Below are 27,010 nucleotides of genomic sequence, written 5' to 3' on the forward strand. Positions count from 1 at the left end.
GAATGTTTCTTCATGATTTTTATTTTTTTTATAATTTTAATAATAAATATTTTTCTTTAATTCATTAACCAATATTCTATCTATTTGAGATTAAGGCTGATGTACAGCCAATTTTAAAAAAATTGTTTTTATGTTTTTCTTTTTTATTTATTTAAATAAAACATTACTAGGTGTGGCAAAATAATGGGATGTAATTGGTTATTTGTGTAACATACTTTTATGCATTGATCTTATTTTTCTGTTGATTAATTGATTTTATAGTAAATAACCAACATGTATGAAGATGAATTTTGAAGTTATTACCTGCATTGCCAAAATGTTGAATTTTGTATTTCATCCCTATTTTTTTTTGTCTTTCAATTTTTTATTAATTTTGTATTTCATCTCTAAAACAATTTTATATTATCATTTCAATCATAAATAACCATTTGAATTACTTTAAAATAATTATTTTAAAAGTTATCAAATTTATTATATATAATAAATTGTGATTAAAGAATTATATAAAACTTTTTATACTGTGTGTATGTAATCGTTTTCAAAAAATAAATCCAAAAAAAAATTGGGAAACCACTTAAGAAAGCCAACATAATAGTGGAGACAAAAAAAACAAAAAAAAAAAAATTTTCAAAGATCTTTTAGTAAAAAAAATTATTAAAAACCAAATGTAAAATCCGACTATTATTCAATAACAAAAACATATTTAAGCTCTTTTATTAAATTGAGAATGGAAATCTACAAATATCCAAATTCATAAATATGATATTATCCAAATATATATTCACTGAATCTTACCTTTCTTTCTTGTACAATAAAAGAATTAAAAAAGTTAATCTAATATTACTCTTTCATTAAAACTTACTCTTAATGTTAAAATAATTAAGGAAAATCAACATTATTTCTTTTATTACACATATGAAGTACCAAATGAGTGTCTATAAGTAATAAAACTATGAATATCATTTGGTGTTTTTGTCACTGTTTTGTCCCTTATATTTTATATTTTGTCTCTATTAATTTTCATATTATAATAATGAGCCAAACCGTTGGTGGAATAACTGAAACTCAGACCATAGCTGAAGTTGGAGTATGGTTGCTTCTTCACAGGTTTTATTCGTTTGGAAATTAGGTTAGCTGCATTACCAGCTTTTATCCTTTCTTTCTGCTGCCATCATATATGTGGTTGCAGAAGTTAGGGGGAAATAACATAAAAGAACATATGATTGCATCTCATTTTATGTGTAATTGAATAAGAGCATGGATATGAGAATGCATGTATAAGCTTGGATCATTGTTCTGCATTACTAAGTGGAAAAATTATCACCTTAATTTTCATTTTCCCCCCTTTATTTAATATTTGACATGAGTTTGTTGTTTGTGTAGGCCAACAACTACTCTAGAAAGGGTAAATCTATGTCTTCATATTGGTCTTATATTTTTCCTTCAGTTGGCTTCAAGGGATCCAAGATCAGTAATCATCAATCAGTTTCTGTTAGAAGTAATTTTGAAAATTTTGATAAGGATGGTGATCGCTCAGATAAATATGTTGATTCTAGTCCCATGAGTAATGGCAAGGATTTATTGAAAGGTAAAAGTAATGATAAAGATCAGGCCACTAGAAATAGCAGTAGGAGTTCTGAAGTTTTTGAAGAAGTAAATGAGCAGCATTCTCCAAATATTCCCAAGAGGCCTCTACCCAATTTCACTGATGGTTCTACTGTTATTTATCTTGAGTTGAATGAATTTTTTGAATCATGCCTCCCTAATATAGTAAAAGGGTGTCAGAGGGTCCTACTTTACAGGTAATTTTGCTTTCTAGTTTTTAATCTGTGCATTGAACTGTATTGTGTTGTTATGTTGAAATATTGATTCAACATTACTTCTTCGAATGAAGGGCAGTACGTTGAAACATGGCATATCGCTTCGTACACTTCTTCGCAACAGTGATAAACTTTCTGGTCCTGGTTTGCTGGTATGTCAATCTTTTATGGACTAAATACATGTCTTTTGTTATGGTGTTTGTTGGAGATTTTCTGATTGCAGATTAATGTATTATTCTAATGTTGACTATGTATTTGCGATCTATTTTACAAAACATTTAGATTGTTGGAGATATGCACCTGGCTGAGTTTGGTGGGCTGCTAGATTACCCCTTGCAACCTACTGCAAAGAGAAAACATCAAGTAAACTTTTTTCTTCTTTTTTCTTTTTGGGATAATGCTATTGCTAACATACTTCTACATCTTGAAATATGATTTTGTTCTGTTTGCTGTGGTGATAGGGGACAAACTAAACTTTTGTATTTACAACCATATATGGTCAGCCAAGGCTGTTTCGACCTACTGGTAAGGGTTCTTATTGCTTGACGTACAAATACATTTTAGTAACCAAGGGGTGCTTAGTTCAAATGGTACATGCTTGATTCCCCTTAAGCGAAGACTCGGATTTGAGCCTGGAGCATGGAGAAATCCCGATTGGGAGAGCTAGTTCTACCAAGTTGTGGATGTTCCTGGCTCGAACAACATTTTATATCAATAGAAGATATCTATGGTCTAAACAAAAAATAAAATGCATTTGATTTGTAGGAAGATGTTGGCACTTGGTCAAATGTTGGATAATGGTACGTTGTCTAAATTTTTAAGTGGATGAGTTCATTGTAGTGTTTTGAGGTCAAATGTCTTATTGTAATTTAGATACATCAGTCTTCAATATTAATTAGCTTCAATTGAATCTGGATTTTTATGACATGGAAACATGTAAACTCATCACATAAAATTCTTTTAAAAGCCTTATATAGAAGAAAACTAATAATGAATCAATGAGCATCTCAAGTTGGCTGTTGACTGATTATCTCTTCAATCTTCATCACCGGCCTTCTGCATGTTGTCATGAAAACGTAGGTCCAGCGTTAATGTATGGTAATTATTTAGTCTCAGTTTCTATTGCATATTAGAATTATTTATCATCCTCACTATACTTCATAAATTTGCATTGCTGATTTATAATCAAATGGGAGGATTTTGGCACATGCCATGATTATCCTCTCAAAATGTTTCCTTGTAAAACTAGAAAGACATTTTTATTAGATGAACATGTCACTTAAATTTGGTAGTTTCGATCACGGCTCATTTAGGGAATAGAAAAACAAAGGAATAAAGTATTGGTTGTTAATTTCTTAGCCTGAGGCATTGCCAAATGATTGTTATGGTGGTAGGGATTCAATCAATCAATTTAATTTGATTTTAACAGTCGATTATCAATTCTAACCACATTTTCTATCCATGTAAAGAGAAGTTACTGCATAAAGATGAATGAAATCACATTGTGTTCTCATACTCAAAATCATGATGAAAACTAACATCCGAAAGCGTACCTGGATTAGTCATAATAGAATGATGAAAGGTTGATGAGGATAAGATTGGTTTTATGTTCTTCCAAATGTAGAGAGTTTTATGTTTTTCTCTGAATTTTTTCTCTCTTCTGATGAGGATCAAGATTGGTTCTATGTTACTTCTCTTTACAAATGGGGATCATAACCTCTTGTATTGGTAACTGTCATCAGTTACCCCAAATTTGATAATTATAATTTGGTCTCTCATCAAATTATACACTAATGGTATCTACACAACTCACCTTTCATAACATACCCTTAGCTATAATTTTATATTGATTAGACGACTTTAATATGTTGGCTAATAAAATAATGACCCTAACTCATTCAATTATGTAATGTGTGTGTGTGTGTGTGTGTGTGTGTGTGTGTGTGTGTGTGTGTGTGTGTGTGTGTGTGTGTGTGTGTGTGTGTGTGTGTGTGTGTGTGTGTGTGAAATCTAACAAAGAACATAAAATACATAAAAGTCAATGCATGCATGCATGATTCAAATATATCTAAAAGTCAATGCATGCATGCATAAAATCTAACAAAGAACATAAAATACATAAAAGTGACTAATTCTCACTAAACCAAAGATTCCTCGAACGGTAAAACACCCATGTGAGCAACATGTTCATGAAAGACCTTGGGTGGAAGTCCCTTAATAAGAGGATCTGCTATCATGGAGTTTATCCCTAAGTGTTCTATGGAAATTTGTCCACTCTGTACCATTTCCTTAACAACTAGGAACTTGATGTCAATATGTTTCGACTTGATCGAGCTCCTATTGTTGTTAGAATACAATACAACTGATTTGTTGTCACAATATAACTTAAGTGGTCTTTCAATTCCTTCCACAATTTGCAGCCCTGTGACAAAATTTCTCAGTCATATTCCATGATTTGATGCCTTATAGCATGCCACAAATTATGCTGCCATAGTGGATGAAGTAACAAGGGTTTGCTTGGCACTGCGCCAAGAAATCGCACCACCGGCTAACATGAAAATGTAACCCAAAGTGGATCTCAAACTATCTAGGCATTCTACAAAATTCGAGTCAGAATACCCAGTGATCTCCAACTGATCTAACCTCTTATATGTGAGCATATAATACTTTGTTCTCTTCAAATACCTCATAACTCTTTTGGCTGCTTTCCAATGATCCATTCCTGGATTGCTTAAATATCTGCCTAATACCCCAACTATGTATGCTATATCCAAACGCGTGCATACTTGGGCATACATCAAACACCCTACAGCTGATGCATATGGAATCTTCTACATTTCATGAATTTCCAAATTTCCTTTTGGGCATTGTTTGAGACTGAACTTGTCTCCCTTAGCAACTGGAGTATTTCCGGATTTACATTTCTGCATGCCAAACCTTTTAAGTACCTTTTCGATATAGCTCCTTTGTGATAATCCTAGAATACCCCGAGATCGATCTTGGTGTATCTGAATTCCTAATACAAAGGAGGTGTCACCAAGATCTTTTATTTCGAAGTTTCTTGATAGAAATCTCTTGGTTTCGTGCAACATGCCTATATCATTAGTGGCAAGCAGTATGTCATAAACATATTAGACCAGGAAAATGTACTTGTTCCCACTGAATTTGTGATACACACAATCATCAACAAGATTCATCTCGAAACCAAATGAGAGAATTACTTGATGAAATTTGTGATACCATTGACGAGATGCATGTTTTAGCCCGTAAATTGATTTTGTCAGCTTGCAAATCATATTTTTTGGCTCTCCTGACACAAAGTTTTCTAGTTGCACCATATAAATTGTCTCATCAATGTTGCCATTGAGAAATGTCATCTTGACATCCATTTGATGAAGCTCCAAATCATAATGTGCAACAACAGTCATGATTGTCCTAAAAGAGTTTTTCGATGAAACTAGAGAGAAATTCTCTTTAAAGTCAATCCCTTCCTTTTGGGTATAGCCCTTCGCCACAAGACGAGCCTTATACCTCTCCACATTACCTTTGGAATCTCGCTTGGTCTTAAATATTCATTTGCAACCAATGGGTCTCACACCTTCTAGTAATGGGATAAGTTCTCAAACCTTGTTGTCTTGCATGGACTTATACTCATCATTCATTGCTTTAATCCACTTTTCTGAGTTGGAATCTTGCATGGCTTGATGGAAGTTGACTGGGTCATCTTCCATCATATCATTATTTTCCTCATGTTCCTGGAGAAATACCACATAATCATCTGGAATAGCACTTCTCCTTTCTCTTGTAGATCTCCGCAAAGGTATTGTCTCATGAAGCATAGGTTCTTGAGAATCTTAAGTTTGTTCTTCATGAACGACCAAATTATCTTGAGTGGGAGATTCAATAACAATATCTTGTAGAGGTTCCAAATTTTCTTTATCAAAAGCAACTGCATGAATCAGTTATGGAATTGTTACTGATTCTTCCTCTAAGACAAAGTCTCTAGCCTTATTATTCCCCCCAAACTCAATATCCTCAAAGAATGTGGCAGTTCCCGTCTCAAAAATTGTCTTTAATTTGGGATCATAAAATTTATAGCCCTTGGATCTTTCAAAATAACCAATAAAGTAGTTGCTCATTGTTCGGGAGTCCAATTTCCTTTCATTTGGCTTATAAGGCCTTGCCTCAACTAGACATCCCCATACATGAAAATGTTTCAGACTAGGCTTTCGCCCAACCCAAAGCTCATAAGGTGTTGCATATCTGGAGTCCAATAGAGATTGTGACTTTTCATGTATAAGAAACAGGTATGCATATCTGGAGTAATCGTCTATGAATGATATAAAATATTGTTGACCATTCCATGAAGGTGTATGAAATGGCCCACAAATGTCCGTATGTATAAATTCCAAGACGTTTGTAGCTCTATATGCACCTAATTTCTTGCTTTTGGTCTGTTTACCCTTAATGCATTCAACGCAAACATCAAAGCTTGTGAAATCAATGGAATCCAAGATTCTGTTTAACACAAGTCGTTCAATTTTGTTCTTAGAAATGTGACTTAAGTGCTTATGTCATAATGCTCCTGAGTTTGTATTATCAATTCTACACTTAGTACAACACAATTCCACATTAAAGGATTCACCATAGGAAGTTATAGTATCAAGTAAATATAGATTAAAAAACAACCTAAACACGTTGTTTCCAAATGAACACAAATAACCTAATTTGTACAAATAAGAAACTGAAACCAAATTCCTTATAAATGACGATACAAAAAAAGTTTCTTTCAAATCCAAATAAAAACCCGTACATAATAATAATCTAAAATGCCTTATAGCTTCCACCTTCACCGATTTACCATCTCCAACATATATCCATCTTTCAGAATCAATTGGCTTCTGGTAGCTTAGGCAACCCTTTCTTTGCATGCCAAGCATGATATTTGGTACATTTCTTCTTTACATGTCAGGCTTACTGCAAAAGAAACAGTTGTCACCTTGATTTTGTTTCTTTTGTGTTGGACCCTTAGCAACTTCATTCTTGGGCTCCTCAGTTCTTTTTCTTTTGCCCTTGTCTTTAGAGGTACTTACAACATGAGCACTTCCAATCCTTTCTTGCTTCAGACTTTCCTCTTCTTACACACAGTATGAAATGAGCTCATTAAAAGACCATTTCTCCTTCTGACAGTTATAAGAGATCTTAAACTGACTAAACTATGAAGGCAGAGAAATTAGCACTAAATGAATAAGCAAGTCTTTTGATAGCTCAAGCTTTAGTACCCTTAATTTTGAAGCAACATTTGACATTCCCATAATGTATTCCCTGACTTCCTTTTCCTTGATACTTCATGGAAATTAAGTTCTGAAGAAGAGTACTTGTTTCTGCCTAATCGCTTTTTGCAAAGCGCTTTTCAATTTCAGCAAGGAATTCTTTGGCACTAGTTATATCATCTGAAACAGTACCCCTCAAGACCTTCGGAATGCCACACTTAATGATCATAAGACTCATGCGATTTAAGTGATCTCACTTCTCATGAAGTTTCCTCTTTTAAAGGTATTGGAATCTGTAGGAGAAGGGGGTTTCTCGATCCTCAGCCAAGAACAATTTGCATGTTCTTTTTCCAGTCCTTTAAAATTTGTACTAATAAGAATCGAAACCGAATTTTCTTTATTTATTTATTTTAAATTTTAAAAGTTCATGATTGTTATTTTAATTTACTGCAGCGACCTCTAAAAGTAAGAGCAAGCAATATATATATAGACACACACACACACACATTAATGATGCATTGTAACCTTTAAATGAATGGTGCATTCTACGCTTTAGTAAAAGGTAAGATCAAGCAACAATATGTAAAATATCTAAATTCATTTAAAATTTAGAATATGCCAGCAGCCTAAATAAATAAAATTTCCAAAATCATACATGAATCAAGTATGGGTGGTTCTGATACCAATTTGTAGGGATTCAATCAATCAACCTAATTTGATTCTAACAGTCGATCACCAATTCTAACCACATGCTTTCTATCCATGTAGAGATAAATTACTACATAAAGATGAATGAAACCTCATTGTGTTCCCATACTCAAAATCATGATGAAAACTAATTGCGGAAGCGTATCTGGATTAGCCATAATGGAATGATGAAAGGTTGATGAGGATCAAGATTGGTTTTATGATCTTCCAAATGTAGATATTTTTATGTTCTTCTTTGAATTTTCTCTTCTAATAGGGATAAAGAGGAAAGAAAGAAAGCAAATGGTACGTGTTGTTACTTCTCTCCCTACAAATGGGGAACTATAACCTGTAACTGTCATCAGTTACCCCAAATTTGATAATTATAATTTGATTCCTCATCAAATTATAATATTACTAATGGTATCTACACAATTGGTCTTTCATAATTTTATATTGATTAGACCACTTTAATATTTTGGCTAATAAAATAATGGTCCTAACTCATTCAATTATGTAATATATATATGATGGAGATTTTTAAGTATTCATAGTGTTCTTAATTGTTGTTAGTCCATTTTATTATTGTTTTAAGTACCACTAATGGAATCTCTATGCTTGAATCTATTCTTCTGGTTGGAAAGATTAATGGGAACTATTGGATCGTCCAATATACATTTGGAAATGAGTGTTTGGCTCATAGTTCAAAATTTGAAATGAAGAATGTTGAGGTAATGTTCTTACTACTGACATTAATTAGATTGCATCAAGTTAATGGCTTTCATCTCTGTTGTTTAAATCTTTTTTTTTTTTGCTTGTGTGCTTAAAATTTTATGTAATTAACTTATTATTTGTCTTTAGGATATGATCAATGATATCCTTGCTTCTACCGTATTTCTAGTAAATCAGTTTCATTTAACCGTCCTTTGCCTTCCAAAATAACATGTGGTTAAACCGTAGTGTTATCATCCGAAAAAATCATTTGATACTATTTTTTGTTCCTTTGTGACTGAGCAAGTACAAACACTTTATTCATCTAACAAGATGGTGATCTTTGCTCCAACAAGATATTAACCAAGAAAATAAATGAGGAGTCCAATTAGTATGTTCTAAAATGGTCATAAAAGAAGGTTACTGATAGAGGCTCTAGTGAGAAATGTTGGATAAAATGAAGTTAGTCATATTTAAAAAAATATAGAGGAAAGATGAAGAAAATACTAGTAGAAAATGCTATACAAGACCTTACTCTGAATGGTTTCTTTTTGAAATATTGGTTTTGATAATTTAATGATGTTGATTGATCTATGTAGCTATCCCCACATATTAGGACTTGACTTGTTGTTTTTGTTGCAGATGTGGTGGCCACTTGCATTTATTTTGTCCACTTATTTTTATTAGGTTAATTATTTTTGGTCCATTATGTTTGCGTGTTTTTTTTACTTTGGTACATTAAGTTTTAAAATCTTCATTTTGGGCATTTATGTTTTTAAAAGTTTAATTTTGATACATTAAGTTTTAAAAGTTTCATTTTGGTACATTAAGTTTTAAAAGTTTCATTTTGATCCTTTATATTTCTGAAAATTTCATTTTGATTTTTTATATTTTTTAAAGTTTCATTTTGATATTTTCTTTCGATTTTCGTTAGCAAATGTTAGTTTTATGTTAATTTTTAAATAATGAATTCAAAATAGTGCAGTTAAAAATTAAAATAAGACCCAAAATCACCACCATAACGTGAGATCTAAAGTTTCATTAGCGTCGACACCCAATGTTTATGATCTATGTTGGTACTCGATTGTGGTGTGGTTATGGTGTGACAAAATGGTGTTGTTTGGTGGATGGATGTTGCGAATCTGATTTGTTTGTTGATGATAAGTATAGTATTGAGGGAGTTGTGGATGTAAGTAGATAGTGCTTGCATTGTTTATGTAGTTTGTAGAAGAAGAACAAGATGATAGAGGTTATGAAAGTAGATGGTTGAATGTATTTTAAGAAGACAGTGACGGTTTTTAGCTATCACTATTTTAAATTAATTATTTTAAAATTTAAAGTTAATGGTATACTCATGGTTATCAAACTCTCAAGTTAACTCGTTAACTATTAGGAGTTTACGAGTCCACTTACTCTTTGCGAGTTAACTCGTCTGTAAACTCTCTTTTTAGTAGACTCTATAAACTCTAAATAAACTCAGTAGACTCTCGAGTTTAGCACCGAGTTAACGAGTCAATAAGTTAAAAAAATTAAACCAAAATATAAGTCATTTTGGGTTATTTTCTATCTGTTTAATGTTCAACATACATTCATTTAGTGTATTGTTTTCAAATAAAAAAAATTCTCACATTTAATAACATCAAATCCTCGATAGGAATGATCTACCATTACTATAACATAACATCTGCAAGTTATTAGCTAGTAGGGATGCATTACTAGACTTGGTTATTTAAGTATTGTAAAATTTATTATTTATTATTTTGCTTTATTATATTGTTGAAATGTTTAATTAGTGTGACATTCATAGATATTTTGTTATTATTTTTATATGAATTGGACTCTTACAAGTCTACGAGTTGAGTGTACGAGTTGAGTATATGAAACTCTCACGAGTTTACGTAAATCATCAAGTTTGATAGCCTTGAACATACTAACGATTGTTAAAATAAATTAAAAGAAATGATCAAAATGAAATTTTCGAAAACATAAAGAACAATATGAAACTTTCAAAAACATAAAGGATCAAAGTGAAGCTTTTAAAATTTAATGTATTGAAATAAAATTTGAAAACATAAAGAATGAAAATGAAACTTTCAAAAATATAAAAGGTTAAAATAAATTTTTTAAAACTTAATATACCAAAATAAAATAACACTAAAATGACCAAAAGTTAAATTTAGTTTTTTTACTACCATATGAGGTTATGATTTACTAATTATACACTATTTATAATGTGTGCAGTTGTGGGGTTTCACATATGCTTCCCCTTACATGATGCAACTCTGAGATGCTGTTGTTGAGGTGAGAAGACTTAACACACTCAATTCTTTCTCTCTTCAACCTACTTTTTTCGTGGGGGCGGCTTCTACCCTTGAGTGATTAATCAATCGGATGCATCAGACATTTATAGCCTAAGTTGTCATTAGGTTACATTTGAAGTTTTATTTTGCCTAGTTTTGAATTAAGGTTTGTGGAAGGCTTTAGAAGACAGTAAGGTTGTAAATTGGAATCTTGGAAAGTCACTATACAATATAAGAATGCGGAATGTTCAACTTCTCATGAACATTACATTAAGGTTTTTTCACAACTCTCTATCTCCCTTGTGTGGCATTATTTGACAAATTACATGGGTCCTACCTACCTTAGACTAGGTATAAATTTCGGAGTACTTAAAGCTCCTTAATAAATTTTATCGATTCAATTGTTAAATCAAGTGTTCACTAAATAGATTTAGTTTATAAAATTTTATACAATCTTCATGGTATCATTTCATTTTAATATATAATATATTATTTAAAATATATAAAATATTTATTTATTTAAAATTATTATTAAATTACACACTAATATCTAAATTATTTAAAATTTAAGACAATATTATATTATTCAAGAGAAATACTAACATATTCTCTAACATATCATTTTGAACATAATCTAAACTTATTGTAAATTACAAAATTTTATAAATATTGGTTCTTATTTAATAATTATCACTTATAATTTTGTAATTTTCAATAAACTTTAACCAATAATAAAAAAAATAGTGTGTTAGCAATAGTATTAAAAGATATGTTACTAGCACTCCTCCTTATTTAATAGTTGGATTGATTAACTTCTTATTAGATGATTCTCCATCCGTCTCATGGTATTCTTGTGTAAAAAAAGATGTTCCAAAATAATTATTATTTTAGTTTTTCAATGTAATAGTAATTATTTATTTTCACTTATATCCCTTATAATATTGATAATGTGAGCTACAAAAACAAAAAAAAATGAATTAATAATGATAAGGTAAATTTTGTAAAATTATTATTTTTTTCATCCATTTATTAATTTTTCTTAATAGGTGTAAAATAACCAAAAACGACAATTATAATGAAATGTACTAAGTACAAGTGCCTAAGACTTGCCCCTAATGTCAATAGATCTTTTTAAAGGAGTATAACTCAATTGGTTAAGTATTATGCAAGAGTTGTTGTAAACTCTTTAGCACCTAAATTTGATTCTTATGGATTAAAAAAAATGTCAATACTCTTTGTGTGTATCATAGATAAACAAAATAAAAAGTGAATGGATCCTGTGTGTATTGAAATTAATCAACAAAAAATTAGTAAAGTTTGAGTGCTTGAAGTTATTTAAAGACAAAATGGTCAAATTACTTATTTTACTTTATTTAAACTATTGGGCATCACTTTTGATAAAAAAACATATGTTTGGGTCAGTCTAATCCATTCTAGGTTTGCCCTACAATGGACCAACAAATTTAATCCTCACAATGACATTTAATTCTTCAAACATTGAAAGGCACAAATATAATTTCTATTTTGGATGTATAATTTGATGTCATTTTACAGCTCATGTGATATCATAATTTTTCAATAATCAAATTAACACCAAGTGAAACTTTGATACAAATAAAGTAATTTGGTATATTTTGTAAATAAATTATAGTTATTTATTGAAATACATACTAAGAAAAGTTTTAAATTTTCCAGGAATGATCAGTTGAAAAACTTAATTTCCAATATTTGGTATGCATTTTAACAAAATAACATTCTTGGAAAATGATGTTTTTCGAGAATATTTTTTAATCAGTTTACCACAAAATCTTTTTCATGAAAGGAGATGAGAATCTTACTTTTTTAAGTTTTATTTTTCTTTTACCACAACAAAAGCATCATATTGTTTATTAAATTATATAATGTGATAAATAATTAAAATAATTGATAAAAATATTTGTAACTCTTTAATTTCCAATGATCAACAAAACAAATTTTATTTATTCACATAAAACATGATTTTTAGAATTCGTGATTCTCAGGAATCATGATTCTTAAAGATAAAAAAAAAAAATTATCTCCTTTCAAACGCTTTTAAATATAAATAACAATATATTCTGTATTATTATTGATAAAGTGTGAATGAGAATATAAGAGTAAAATATTATATAATCTTAAGAAACCATACTTCTCATTACATGGATACGAAATCTATTTTGATATTATATTTTAAAGGGCTTTCAATGAGAAGTTTTACTGATCTCAATTCACAAAATTACCACAAGTACGGAGAAAAAAATTGCAATTGCAACATTGTTGATAAAAAATTTTATGGCCTCGTTTGTTTTTATAAAAATCATTTATCTATAACAATTAGGTATGGCAATTCTCCCTACAACTTGGGGATCCCCACGGGAACTGCCTCATTCAGGGCCTGCGATCGGGGGAAAATTCCCCGCGGGGACGAGGATGGGGATGAAAAATCGCCCGCAGCTAATTCAGAGACGGGGACGGGGACTATGCTCCCCGCAAGGTCCCCGTATCCCCGCGTATATAGAATTTTACTTATATACTCTCAAAACTTATAATATGTATAACATAAGTATAAGGATTAATATAGTATTTTACTAGTAAAAAAAAATACAAAACAAAATTATCATATATATAAATAATATCTCACAAGTCACAAAGACACAAACATTACCCAAACCCTAAAACGCCGCATCAAACATTCAGACTTCATTCCTTGACTTCCTTTTCACACTGTCTTCACTGCAATGAAAATTTTATTTTATTAATTCATGACTTTTTTATATTTTCTAAACACATATTTACATGTTTCATTGTGTAAGTTTAATTTGAAGATGTTTCATTGCACTTGGATGGAAGTATGAACACTTGATTCAATATGATGATGTTAATTTATTGAATGAAGACTTGTAATGTTATACTAGTTTTATTATTTTTATTGTGTAATACTGTAACATTAATATGTACTTGAATATTTCTTGGATGTTTTAATATTTGTGATTTTATTACTATTATTATTGATTTATTTTAATATTTTTAGTCATGTTTTAAACTTAGAATTAAACCTTAAATTTATTATTGTTGAAAAATTGAGATAAAACAAAAAATATTTTTTTTTATAATTTTTGACATTTTTTAATGTAAAATGAAATTTCCACGGGTCCCCACAGGGAACCGGGGAATGGACGGGATAAAAAATACCCCCACCACAAAAAACGAGAAACACGATAAGATTCGAGAACATGAAGCGGGAGAGTACTCCCCGACCTGCACAGGTGTCGTGCCTACTAGCAATAACTTAGTTTTTTTTTTAAGACAAATTTTTATAATGAGTAAACGATAAATTCAAAATTTTAGCAACCTAAAGATATTTCTACTCATTAACCATCAAATATTTTTTGGGTACTATTAACCATCTTGTAATTGTTCTATAGCTCTCCTGAAAATACACTTTGGACGCTCAGCAGGAATTAATGCAAGATCATTGTTTATGCGTCAATTTTCTACACAATAATTCCATACCTTTGCTATTGTACAATTCTCTTTGCTCGAAAGTCAAATAACCATTTAAATAAATAAAACTACCAGTGCATATTAATAAGAAATAAGAAATGGCAGATGGAAACTTGAATATATTTTTACGTTGGACAAGGTAAACAATGCCATCACTTCCTATTCGTTATAGTTTGTTTTGTATCTATTAACGTAATATCCAGAAGCAAAAGGAATTGTTTTTCATCATTAGCTGTCTACTAGAAGAAGTTGATGTCTATCACCCATTTCTTTTAATGTCATCAACAAAACACCCCGAACAAGAATAGCTACAACCATATAAATTTCCGATAGTAAGTATTGGCCGACAAATCAGTTATCTCACTAATTAAACAATTGACGTTACAAAATTATCTACGGACAACATAAGCTTTGAGGTTTTGATGACTAAGGCAAATATTGCAGCTTTCTATCACTAAGGTTAGCAGCCATGATCAAGGCATCGTAATGTTGCTGCACAAAGCCTGAAAGTACATTTGTTCCATCCTACATACGCAACATGCCATGTGAGGAGCAAGACTGAATAATCAAAGAAACCACTACCTTCATTAACTTTTCCAATCTCATCATAGATATTTAGACCAAGCACCAATAGCAGGTAGCAACTGTTTACTCCAGAGCAAGACTTTGGCTTGTACAACTGAGGCATTTTATGACTCAGTAGGAGCATCTTCACCGGGAAAGCCGAATATCCGAAGATTTCGGTCCATTGATCCCACTGCTATGTATTTAGAATCTGGACCAAATTTTACACACGTGTTCTTCCCTGAGAAGAAAAAGTTCGAGTTGTGTATTAGTAACTGAACAAACATGAAATCATCAAACCCTCAAGGAATAATGAACAATGGGAAAAAGGTATAAAACCTGTTCCAGATAAATCAGGGAAGGTTTTGATACAGTTCCATTCAGATTTCACATTTGCAACTTGGTAAATCCTGCATAAATTAACAGGCACTGGAAATCAATTTTAGGTATAAAAAAAAAACTAATGAAAGGGATGACAAACTAACAAGCTTGAGAACATTTTTTCTGTGACATTCTAAAACAGTCACCAAATCTAGTACTAGACAGTTTTCTTCACCTTATATCAGAACCAGCAACTGCTAGGTAGGACCCACTGTGGTCGAACTCCACTGCAAGACACACAGAATTAAGATGAAGGCCTTTTGAAATATGTACAACTTCTTAACCAGTATATATAAATATAGGTTATATTGCCATCAAGTGAAAATGAATACCGGAGCTCGTTGGTGTTTCCGAATCATATGGAGCAAAATTCCTGAAGTTCTTCAGTTTACGTAGATCCCAAAGCTTAACACCATCATGAGCAGCAGTCTGTCAAATTTAAGAGTACAATAAGAATACTGTATAAACAATCATCATACTTTACTAGTTACATTTTCTCACATACCGCAAGGAAGTATCCATTCTCAGAGAAAGATATGGCAGTTACTGGCCCAGCATGTCCGTCAAACCTAGCAACATTTGCCTACAACCAATGGAGGAAGGTAAGAACATAGAGAATAACATTGAATATTAAAATTGAACTTTAAACAAGTATAAGAAAAAATGTTTACCTGACTTTTTACGTCCCAAATCTTGACAAGAGATTCTGTGGTGCCGGTTCCAAGAATGAGACCATCCGGATGAAAAGCCGCAGATGTGTACCCTTCCGAAGAACCTGAAGTGTCGTAAACCTACACAACTCATCATTAATTGTCTGATTCAGAACTTATGTAGGGAAGACTGAAGAAAAGGTTTAAATCTATTACTTAAATAAGATAAATTAAAAGAAAATAAAAAAAATCTCCACATTCTTCAGACACCTCTACTAAACCATTTCATATAGAACTTTACCAGTGCTGTAAACATTTAACTTTCACATTCTAGCAAAAAAAAAGTACCCCACTAAAAAAAAGGTCCATGTGCATGCATAGTTCTTTCCCTTTTATTGCTGGTATTACAGCAAAAACAAGAGATCATACCTGAGTCAAACACGTCCCTGAAGAAAGTTCATAAAAGCACCAAGAGCCATCAAGTGAAGCAGTCACAAAGTAATTATTGGTTGCATGGACAGTGACAGCTTGCACCTGAAAAATTGGAAATGCAAATCATTCTTGCATCAGAAGGAGTGCATAAACAAGAGAAGTACAATTGACAGGTTCAGGAAAGTCATATATCACTAGAAGCCTCATATTTAAGAAGGGCAATCTTAAAGGCATGAAATTTCATGGTTTTATACGCAACAAAAGTTACAATGCAGTGTGGATATTATATTTCAAACTGAAGAACCTCAGATTACAAGAGGTACTCAACTGAAAAGAAGCAACTACAGTTATACAGACAAATATTTAACCTTATGAGCATTTAAAAGCAATAGGTACAGCAAAATCTGATGATGATGTAAAGCTAAAGTAAATCAAAACCTAGCAGTCAAGAGTTTCTGGCAGTTGAATGGTTGTTGGGACTTTACAATATTGAAATTATCAGGATTTAGGTAGGGAAGGAGGAACAGGGAGAATAGAGATCCTAACTAATTTTCTTGAGCATGTGATACCATATGATGTGATGGATATTATATGGAGGATAAAGCATTAGCCTCTATTTGTACTAGTACTAGACTCCTGATAATCCTATAAATCCAAAAAATGTCCAAACTGAATCTAGGACAGAGACAGGATAGACTCCAGCCAGGTTCAGAGACAAAGGCCAAACCAAGTTTGGTGTTAGGGGATGAAGATGGATCAAACTGCATCTGATACTTGAAATGGGAGCCAAACTACATTTGGAACTAGACACGGGGGTCAGTCTATGGAAGGGTCAAAATGGAGCCAATCTACAAAAAGATAAGCTAGAACAGAGCCAATCAGTGAAAAGACAGGCTAAATTGGTGAATCCATGGAAAAATCAAGCTAAAAAATGCCCATCAGTGGGAGAAAAAAAAAAAGAGGCTGAAACAGAGTGCATAATGGTTTTGGTGGTAATTGAGTTCCATAAGCTTAACACAAGATAAGGAAGAAACTATTCTCAAAGTGGATACACCATGTTCTGATACCATGTCATGAACCAACTATCACAAAAGCTTAAGCCAATAGGTGAAGACACCTGATGCCCCCTTATGCAAGAACACTTTGGGCTTCAAGCATGATCAACACACAGAATCACGTACCTGCTTAAATTCAATGTTTTATTGGAAAAATGGGGACGGCAAGGATAGAACTCTAGACCACTAGGTCAGTCATAGAGGCTTTGATACCATGTTCAAATCATAATCTTGGCAAAGAATGAGGAAGAAAGAATAAGACATTTTAAGATACATATTAACAACATTACAAGATATTTCCTACATATAACACAGTGGTATAGCTGTTGTTCATATGAACGAGTGAAATTACGATTTTAGAATTGAGGAAGACTTTTCTTTTACTGGTACAAAATACAAAATTGGATGGAATTGTCTTGAGATGAATTTGAAGATAATTCAGATTCCAACTCCATCAATAGAGAGGATGGGAACTCTGTACAAAAACTTTTTACCAGGGTAGCAAGGATACTGTTACTTTAAGAGTATAAGTGAAATTCTAGTTCACCAAATCAATGGGGATAGTGACTTAATATTAGATCTGCAAGATACAGGACAGACATGATTTATCTATTACATGTGTTACTTGTTAGCAAGAATGCTGGTATACTATGCTTGCTTCTTTTTTTTAGCATTGCCAATAATAAATAAGCTGAAAACGAATATTCACTGGTGATTAGTTATATAGGTGAGCACAAATTATGGGAACACTCACCACTCACATCCCATGACTCTCCTAGGACTGTTTATGTGTGGTCCCATCCAACTTGATATGGGAAGATGTCTAAGGTGAAATCTCCAAATCCAAATGAAATAGAAAAGTATGCAGAATGCATTGCAGAGACTTGCAGCAAAGGTGAATGACAGAACAACAGAGTAAGAAACTAAATAAGATGTTTTCTCCATGAGATTTTAAGCAGGAAGAATTTTGTTTGAGGTTTAGGCCTTTCGGGAACTTGGGGGAGTGAAAAATTATTCGACATTTGCAGCCAATATAATAGGGAAGGTAATTATTTGAGGACTTCTTTCACTTGGTTCTGAAGGTGGAGTTGTAGTTTAAAGAATTTCTATGAAACATTTCTTATTATTCTATAAGATAATTCATTTCAAGCCATACCATCAAACATGGAAAGTTATTGCTTCGTGTAAATAAAAATAAAAAATCCAATTTTATAAAATAATCTTACATGCTACCAAATATATTGAAACCACTATCACACAGCAAAAGAGCATGGCATTGGCCCCCAGTTAAAATTTAGTACCATGCCAGCAAAATTATCACCCAAATATTGGGAAACATGTACAATGTTGAAGAGGAATTAAGATTAAATTATTTACAAACATCAAATAATGCCAATTCGGAAGCCTTATAATTAAAGTTGAGCCACTGGAAGAATCAAGTATTACACCATGCCCTCATCACTTTACCATTTGTTATGAATAAGCACAACATAGGCATGCTTCAATTTCACTAATGAAAAAATTTAGATCTTCAAAAATAGGAGAGAAAATTCTTCCAGCTCATTCTTGCAGCAAAATTAGAAAACCTAGATAGGAGTGATGTTAATACACAAAATTATAACTAATTACAGATATAATATGGTAACATTAGTTTCGTTTACCTCAGCTGAATGATCCTTTAAGATGTGCCTGCAGTTATAGTTACCATCATCTGACCCTTGCCATAGACGAACTGTCTGCAACATAAAGTAAAAACATTGACCACTGGAATATGCAAAATAAAAATAGCTAACATGTAAACATTAGAGTTGCAGATTAGAGAAAACTGCACTTAACTATTTGTTTAAGAACTTGCATTTGTACTTTGATAACACTAAGTTGAAAGAATCACATTACTGACTACTAGCTGATTACCAGAGACAAGAAAAACATGCTTGGAAAACCCAACAGAAACACTAATGTAAACCTTTCGATCAAATTGTATAAAGTTACACCTGCAAGTATTAGTCTTAGCACCAAACCAAGTCTTTTCAGTTTTCTGGGTGCTTTTGAATTCACATTTAGAAGTCATATTCATCACTTTCTTCTGGTCGAGTAAGTACAATAGTCAAAAGAATTTCCATTATGAAAACAAAATGCAAAAGTAAATTGCAAGAGACTGAAAAAAATTGAGAGGACTGGGGTCACAATTCTCACACAACTTCACAAGTTTGTATTAGCTATACTGTGCAAAAAGCAAGCTCAGGAGAAAACAAAGAAAGCAGCAATGCATGGATGGAACTTCTCTTTCATGCTATACAATGTCTGATCCTGGGTGGAGAAAGGTGATCAAGGCACCATTTGGAGGAGAGCTTATTTACAGCTTATTTGTACTGAAATGACATAACCATTAGTCTTAATGTTTTGGAGAGCTTATGAAAATAGCTTATGATATGTCCATAAGCTGTTTTCACCTTATTTCAACTTCAACAAGCTATCCAAAATACCTAATAGATACAGCATATAGCTTTGATAAAAACAATTTAACCCTATTTCCTCTTCGGCTATAAAAAGTCAAAAACAACTTCTACACAAGTGCTTACACAATAAGTTTAAGTTGTTTATCCAAAAGGACCCCAAATAAAATGGTTCTAACTTCTAAGCAATTAAACCTACAGTAAAGGATAGCACTTTTACCTTATCTGCTGAAGCAGTTAGGAATGATTCACCCTGAGCTACAAACTTTACACTGGTCACCTAACAAAAGCATTCATAATCAGCAGAAGTTGAAGAAAAGATAACTGTAGCCATTTCAACTAAAATAAAACCTTTTTAGAGTGACCACTGAGTGTAGATAATATCTGTCCTGATGGGCGGTCAAAAATAACAGCATTTGTATCAATACCTCCAGTTGCAATTAAGTCCTGTCAACAGAGAAAGGGATGATCCTGAATTAGCACCCATTAGTTTTCTAGTTTTTTTTTTTAAAAAAAAAGGAGCCTTTTTGCATGTTTCCACCATATATAAAGTTTAAAAACCATACCTTAGAATAAAGGATATCAAGAGATATAATGCCTTGTTTGTTTGTTTTGTGAAAGGGATGACTAGATATCTGGGTATATGCCTCTAGAGCTTCGACAGGAGCCAAAGTTGGAGGAATCTGAACAAACCGACAAAGAATATGCACAAACAAGTGAAAACATTCAAATTTACAATTAGAAACAGCAAAGAAATAATTAAAATATGCCACAAAAGTTTATAGCATACACTGATACACACAAGATACATATATATTACAATTTTAGTAGGCAAGTCAAAACCAGTAAAAAGGAATACTAAAAGTTCCATAAATTCCAACTTGTCAAAAGCTCAAAGCAAAACTGAGCTCAAAATGAAGACAACTAAAGAAACACTTGAAAATGTCAATATATATTTATATTATATATATCACCAAGAGTACCTGTCGCTTCTTTCTCTGCTGGGAAAGAGCAGCATTGCAATCAGTTAGCTCAGAAATTATGCTAGAAGATATTCCAGGATGAATTTTCTTTGCACCAGGAGCCAGATCCTCATCCTCAGCAGCTAAATGAAAAAAAAGATAATTCAAATAAACAATTTGAAGCAAACAATAAAAACTAATAGCAAACTGGGGGAAATATCCTTAAGAAAGTTCTAAATGAAAGCTTTTGAACACTGTCATCTATAACATTAATGGGGCATACTTTATGAAAGTTATATTAAACTCAGCATAAAAAGTAATCTGCAGAATTGCAATATATAGGAAAAAGATAACTAGACTAGATGATAACATGAAAACCTCTTTTCCCATTGCTCAGGACGGGGGCATTTGCTGTTATGGCATTTGGTGCAGAAACAGGGAACTGCCTCTCTGCTTGTGCAAGTAAGGACCTAGCTTCATCTCGTTCCTTTTTTAGTCTTGCAATAACTCGGCAAGCAGCATCATGCTACAGATTAAAACTAATATAAACAGTGGCAGCTCTTGCAGGGGAACATATAGCAACAACACTAATATCATTTTGTGATCAATACCACCCAAAGGATCATATTGAAATAAAAAAATCATACAGAGTATTGAAAAGTTCAAAAATAAAATATTATTAAAGCATAACAAGTCAAACAAAAGTTAATAATAAGATAACTTAACAGCAATTATATCTGAAAAGTAAATACACCTATTTTTAACAAGGTAAAAAAAAAAAAAAAAAAAAACAGACCGTTGGGAAAAAAAGCATCAGAAAATTGGCAATCTAAAAGGCAAAGAAACCTGAAAGTTTTGGAGATTGCAAACACAAGGGCTGAGAAATGTAAAGAAGAAGCAGAACTATAAAAGACAACAATTTTTTACATTAATAACTTTGTTGCTCTTACCTGATACAAAGCATGACTCAGCTCTTGTCTTGCTGTGTGCAATTGTTGCTCCAATGCAAAATTAGATAGCATCAATCCATCCCATTCCTACAAATTAGGCAAACCAAATCATCTTATGCGGAAGCCTAAATAATTGTTTTTTTCAACAGAAAGAAGCCTACACATATCTAAGCATGTCTAAATATTTATTTGAAAACTATCTATAACATAAACCACCATTAAACTCCCAATCCCAAAATGTAGAGCAGCATATAAATATTTTTTTTTTTTCGAAATGCAGTGGAAAATATTAAGCAAAATATAACAAAAATCATAAAGAATACTTCATAGCATAAATTCCATACATTTTGGAACATTCCAAGCATGCCAGGGATGCTAGCTGCCTGAACAGGTCTGGGTTTCACTATCTGCACGGTAAATGATCCTGATTTAATCAGTACATTGCAACTGAAATCTTGAAAAGCAAAGAACAACATCAAACACGGGGCGCTTAGTCTTGATATAAACTCCGCACTCAATATTAAAACAATACAACTAATTTCATTACCACCATACCTTGCCTGTCTTGATTGGTACAATGTCGTCCATAGTAAGTGGTTCTCCAGTAATTGGACACTTCCCATAATCCTACATAGCAAATTCGAGAACACAAACTGTCATAATCAATAATATAGGTATATACATACATATACATAATAAAAATCACTTCAAACACATTAAGTAATGCCACAACACCCATTGTATATCAAAACAGACACGTAATACAAAATCCCATAACCAAATGACCAATATAAGATCCAGTTTCTGGCACGAGCAAAAAGGGGGGAAACATTTTATTCCTTAAAAATCATTAAAAAAAAAAGCTTTAAAAGGTTAGTCAGGTTAAAAACTAAAACAACACGAAACTGAAATTCCAGTCAGGATTTCTAAAAACCAGTTCAAAATTTGACTTCGATAACTTGAAAAGAGTGTCATTTCTTTCTCCTTTTCAAATTCTCAATTAAAACACTTTTCCCTACTTGACCTCTACTATTTCCTCACTTTTTTTGTTATTTTCTCAGTAAATTGAATAAAAAAATGAACAAATAGAGAGAGAAGGGTTACCGAAATGTGTCGCTCAATCAAACGCTTCTCGAAGAGGAGACCGGAGTTCCGAGACACGACGGGCTCTTCCGGAACTTCGCCGGAGACTGCAAAAACAGAGAAAAACAACGACGTAGAGTCAGATCAGCAAAACCCAACGAATTTCAGTATAACAAAAAATCAGAATGAAAGAGAGCGTGTAGTGTAAAAAATCAGAATCGGAGGAGAAAAGGAAGTAACTGGAGCAATTCATGGCTGCAGCGAGCGTGAGAAAGTGTGCGAAAGAGAGTTAGGGTTTTGGGTTTTTGGGAGGAGTGTGAGTGTGAGTGTGAGAGAGAGGGAAACGGCAGTGAACGAAACGAAAGGAACCACCGCAAATGATTCACAGAAAGTGAGAGAGGTATCTTTTATTACAACTGGATACGATACTGGATATGCACCCAGGACGGGCCGACCCAAATACCCGGTCCATTTTCCATTTCGGGTCTAAATGGTAAGTTAGGTCAAACATTATATATAACCTTATTATCTTAAAAAAAATGATACTCCTTAAAAAAATTAAAATGTTAAAATGAGATAAATGTATTAGTTTTATAAATGTTTATTAATGCTTTGATTTTATCAAAAACAAAAAGTTGGGGTGATCAAATTTACTTGGCCCACCTAAACTCGGGACTATCTAGGGCAAATTATGAGAGACGAACAAATTCAATTGAGTCTTTGTGTTTTTGGATGAACAAAATAGAGTGTGATTAGGCTTGCTTTATAATTTTTGCACTTGTTAGTATCAAAATGTGATCAATTCAACCTCTCTTAAACATTAAAAAAAATTGTATGAAAGGGAAACATAATACATTATCACACTTGTAACCCTGGTGCCATTGAGTTGAGTAATAAGAGGTCAAGGTTATGTTTTCAAACACTTAACCCTAACATTGCTTTGAAATCCCAACACCCAAGGCTAAGACTCATTTGTTTCCTTCTTGCTAGAAAGCATTCTAGTACTCTTGTTGGTAACCTTTTTGTATGGTCTTTTATGGGTATTTTCTTTTGATGGATTGTTAAGCAAAGTTTTGTCTTTTGATTTTTTGCCATATTTGGTTTTAAAAATGGTTTATTGGTAAACATTGATTTTTTATGTTTTAAAGATTGATTTCAAGGTTAAAGTAACAAACTTGAGTGAGTAAATCCCTTTTTCACTTATTACTCTAGTAAGAAAAGGGCATTATTTTCATATGTTAATGTTGCTTGTCTGTTTGAGTTCATCATATGACATGAGCCCATTTTTTTCTAAAGGGGACTACTAGCTCATAGTTTCTTATTGTTAGTTGTTGTTATTAATAAAATAATATATTAATTATAAATGTTGATTGAATCCTATAGCAATTGACTGTTCTCTCATCCATAATGTATGTCTATGAATTTTAATGCAAGATCGATATGTTAAACATTAACCACTACCTTCAACTCTTATTATAAAATAAAAGGCCCTAACCTTGCTTAAGTAACCTACATACTTCAAAAATTTATGTTGTCTAAAGATAGAATACAAGATGTTGATAATGTAAGACAAAATTTTATTCCAAATATGGATAGTTTATCGAAGACTATTGAAATTAAATATAATTATTATGTTATCTAAAGATTTTGAAAACATTACCACCTTTATTGTTGAAGAATTAGAATCAAAAAGTTGGTGGTTCTAGGTTAGTGAAATTGAACAAGAAGATGTGTTCCACAATTGCTATTAAAATCCTTAAATCTATGAGTTGCTGATGACTTTACATAATGATGAATTTCCATTTCTATTGCATGAATTGTCGCCTTTGTTGTAGAAGAAGCAGTGTGAAGAAGTAAGCAATTTTAGATTGGTTAAACAAAAGAAATTTTTCTCTAGAGTGAAGTGAAGGACAATTGCATACCTTGGAGTTCATTTTCAAATGTCTAAATGTCACTTTTGGTCCATTGTATTTTAGTTTTTTTTATACATTAAGTTTTAAAATTTTCATTTTAATCCTTTACATTTTCAAAAGTTTTATTTTTGTACATTAAGTTTTAAAAGTTTATTTTAGTTATTTATATTTTTGAAATTTTCATTTTTACCATTTTTTTTGTTTTCCATTAAAACTGCTAGTGCTTTATCAATATTTAAAATTTTAACCGAACACTAAATATAAGTAAAATAATTAATTTAAAATAGGTGTGGCTAAGATAATTAATTATTTCAAAATTTAAAATATTGATGGAGTACTAATTTTTTAAAATGACCAAAATGAAGTTTTCAAAAACATAAAAGACTAAAATAAAATTTTAAAAAACATAAAAGATTGAAATGAAACTTTTAAAAATTAATGTATCAAGTGAAAAAAACACTAAAACACAATTGGCCAAATGTGACATTTAAATTTTTTAAACCAATCAATTTATAATTTTGTCCTTTTCGGGTTGGATTTCATCATGAAAATTGCAAAAGTTAAAAGATACATTCGATGTTGAAATAATACATTATGCTAGAAAAATACTAGATACCCAAAAACCAAGTCATGCAAGTGTAAATGATTTTCGTGTTTGCAACAAATGCATCTAATTTCATTAATTGTAGATAATGTTTATTTTTTTAAAATGATTATCAATTTGTCTATATTTGTTTCCAAAAATTGAAACATATTAATGAAAGTATTAGTTCTATTGCAAACGATCAATATAGTTATGCATCACATGACATGTTAGTGGGTTTGCGTCCTTGTATGCAATACTTCCGATGTATAGTCCATTTTCCCAAAGAACATATTTTACTACTAAATTCAATGTCCTTGACTATGGTTAGTAATGAATGTTTGCTTTAATTATTATTTTTTATTTTTTAGTGGTAAGTTTTAAAAACTTCATTAACTGATTTTGATGTATACATGTAACTGTAGATGCAGTTAGAGCATCTCCATTAGTAGTATCTTTGAGGATTTCTTAAGCAAAGAAATTGTATCTTATGCTTTTCCACTATTGAAGAGAGTGTAGGTGGCGAGCTTGATTTCTTAAAGTTAAGATATATTTCTTTTGTAAGATATAGTTCCTTATCAATAAGAAAATAATAGTTTGGATTGAGATAAACATCAACCAACAAAGCAAAGAAAAGGAAAAAAAAATAAACATGAATCATTGAAGAACATCAAATAAATTAGTATTTTTTACCTTGAAATTTTAGAACCAATACTAGAGCATTAAGAGGATAAAAATAATCAATACCACCAAATTTAAGAAAAAAATTGAATTTTTATCTCCCATGTGAGATTTGGATCATGGGGAAGGGATCGAGGAGAATAATACATGCAACTAGACCAAACATCACTTCACCTCTTACATTCATTGACAAAGTGAACACTAGACGTGATTTCAATTTTAGTGAGTTTTGATTTGTAGTCATTGTAGGAGGATTCTCTAGCAATTGTTGCTTTCTCTGTATTGGAGAAGGATGTTGTGGTTTCAGCTTTAGCACGCGTGCTTCTAACACTGAATGTATTATGAAATTGAAGAAATTTGGGAAAGAAAGAGTGATTGGTGGGGGAGGTAGAAGGTTATGGAAATGGAGAAAAGTTTACAACATTAAAAGATATGGGTATCATTGAGCCTTTTTTTTTTTTACAATAGTGTTATTCACTCATGAAGGATTCAAATGACATCATTGTGCTTACCTTTTTTAGCGTTGGTCATTTAATTTTTTATTAAAAAGTAATCAATTGTTACTGTTAAGATATTCAATAGTAATTTATGATTTTTTTTGTTGAAGGCAATAGTAATTTATGGTACTATCTTGTTTTTAACTTATTGTGAAAAATGATTAAAATAAATTTTCATAAGTTTTAATATTTAATATTTTATACGTATCAAGAAAAAATAAAATAATATTTAATTTGAAGCATGATTAAGTGAACATAAAAAATATATATATAAATGTGAGTTTCTTAACTTTTTTACCATTGAAACAAATTTGTATTTAAGAAGGATGTGACATTTTAAGGACCACTAAAGTTGGTTTCATATTTTTAAGATACCCACTTTGGATATCTTAAACTCCAACCATTGTAGATGTCTTTACATAATTTTGGTGCAAACGAGTACGACAACCCTCCTTGTTAATAATACCTATAGCAAAATGTTATGGAAGAT

General features: G+C 31.7%; 1 protein-coding gene and 1 pseudogene across 1 annotated transcript; one reads left to right on the top strand and one right to left on the bottom strand.

Annotated features, from left to right (window-relative positions):
- Positions 1 to 1,413: 1,413 nt before the first annotated feature.
- Positions 1,414 to 10,777, top strand: LOC114402034 (annotated as a pseudogene).
- Positions 10,778 to 14,419: 3,642 nt separating this feature from the next.
- Positions 14,420 to 23,240, bottom strand: LOC114403271 (pre-mRNA-processing factor 19-like). The gene is made up of 18 exons (XM_028366113.1): positions 23,087 to 23,240; positions 22,868 to 22,953; positions 22,319 to 22,390; positions 22,108 to 22,170; positions 21,764 to 21,850; positions 21,192 to 21,339; positions 20,835 to 20,956; positions 20,418 to 20,534; positions 20,203 to 20,298; positions 20,072 to 20,131; positions 19,057 to 19,131; positions 16,338 to 16,442; positions 15,930 to 16,049; positions 15,764 to 15,841; positions 15,591 to 15,687; positions 15,434 to 15,485; positions 15,217 to 15,287; positions 14,420 to 15,118 (listed from the first exon to the last, which is right to left on the bottom strand). The coding sequence occupies exons 1-18, from the start codon at positions 23,097 to 23,099 to the stop codon at positions 15,003 to 15,005; spliced, it is 1,578 nt and encodes a 525-aa protein (XP_028221914.1). The 5' UTR covers positions 23,100 to 23,240; the 3' UTR covers positions 14,420 to 15,002.
- Between the last annotated feature and the right edge of the window lie 3,770 nt (positions 23,241 to 27,010).

This window comes from Glycine soja, chromosome 20, assembly GCF_004193775.1.
Source record: "Glycine soja cultivar W05 chromosome 20, ASM419377v2, whole genome shotgun sequence".
In the NCBI taxonomy this organism is placed as follows: Eukaryota; Viridiplantae; Streptophyta; class Magnoliopsida; order Fabales; family Fabaceae; genus Glycine; species Glycine soja.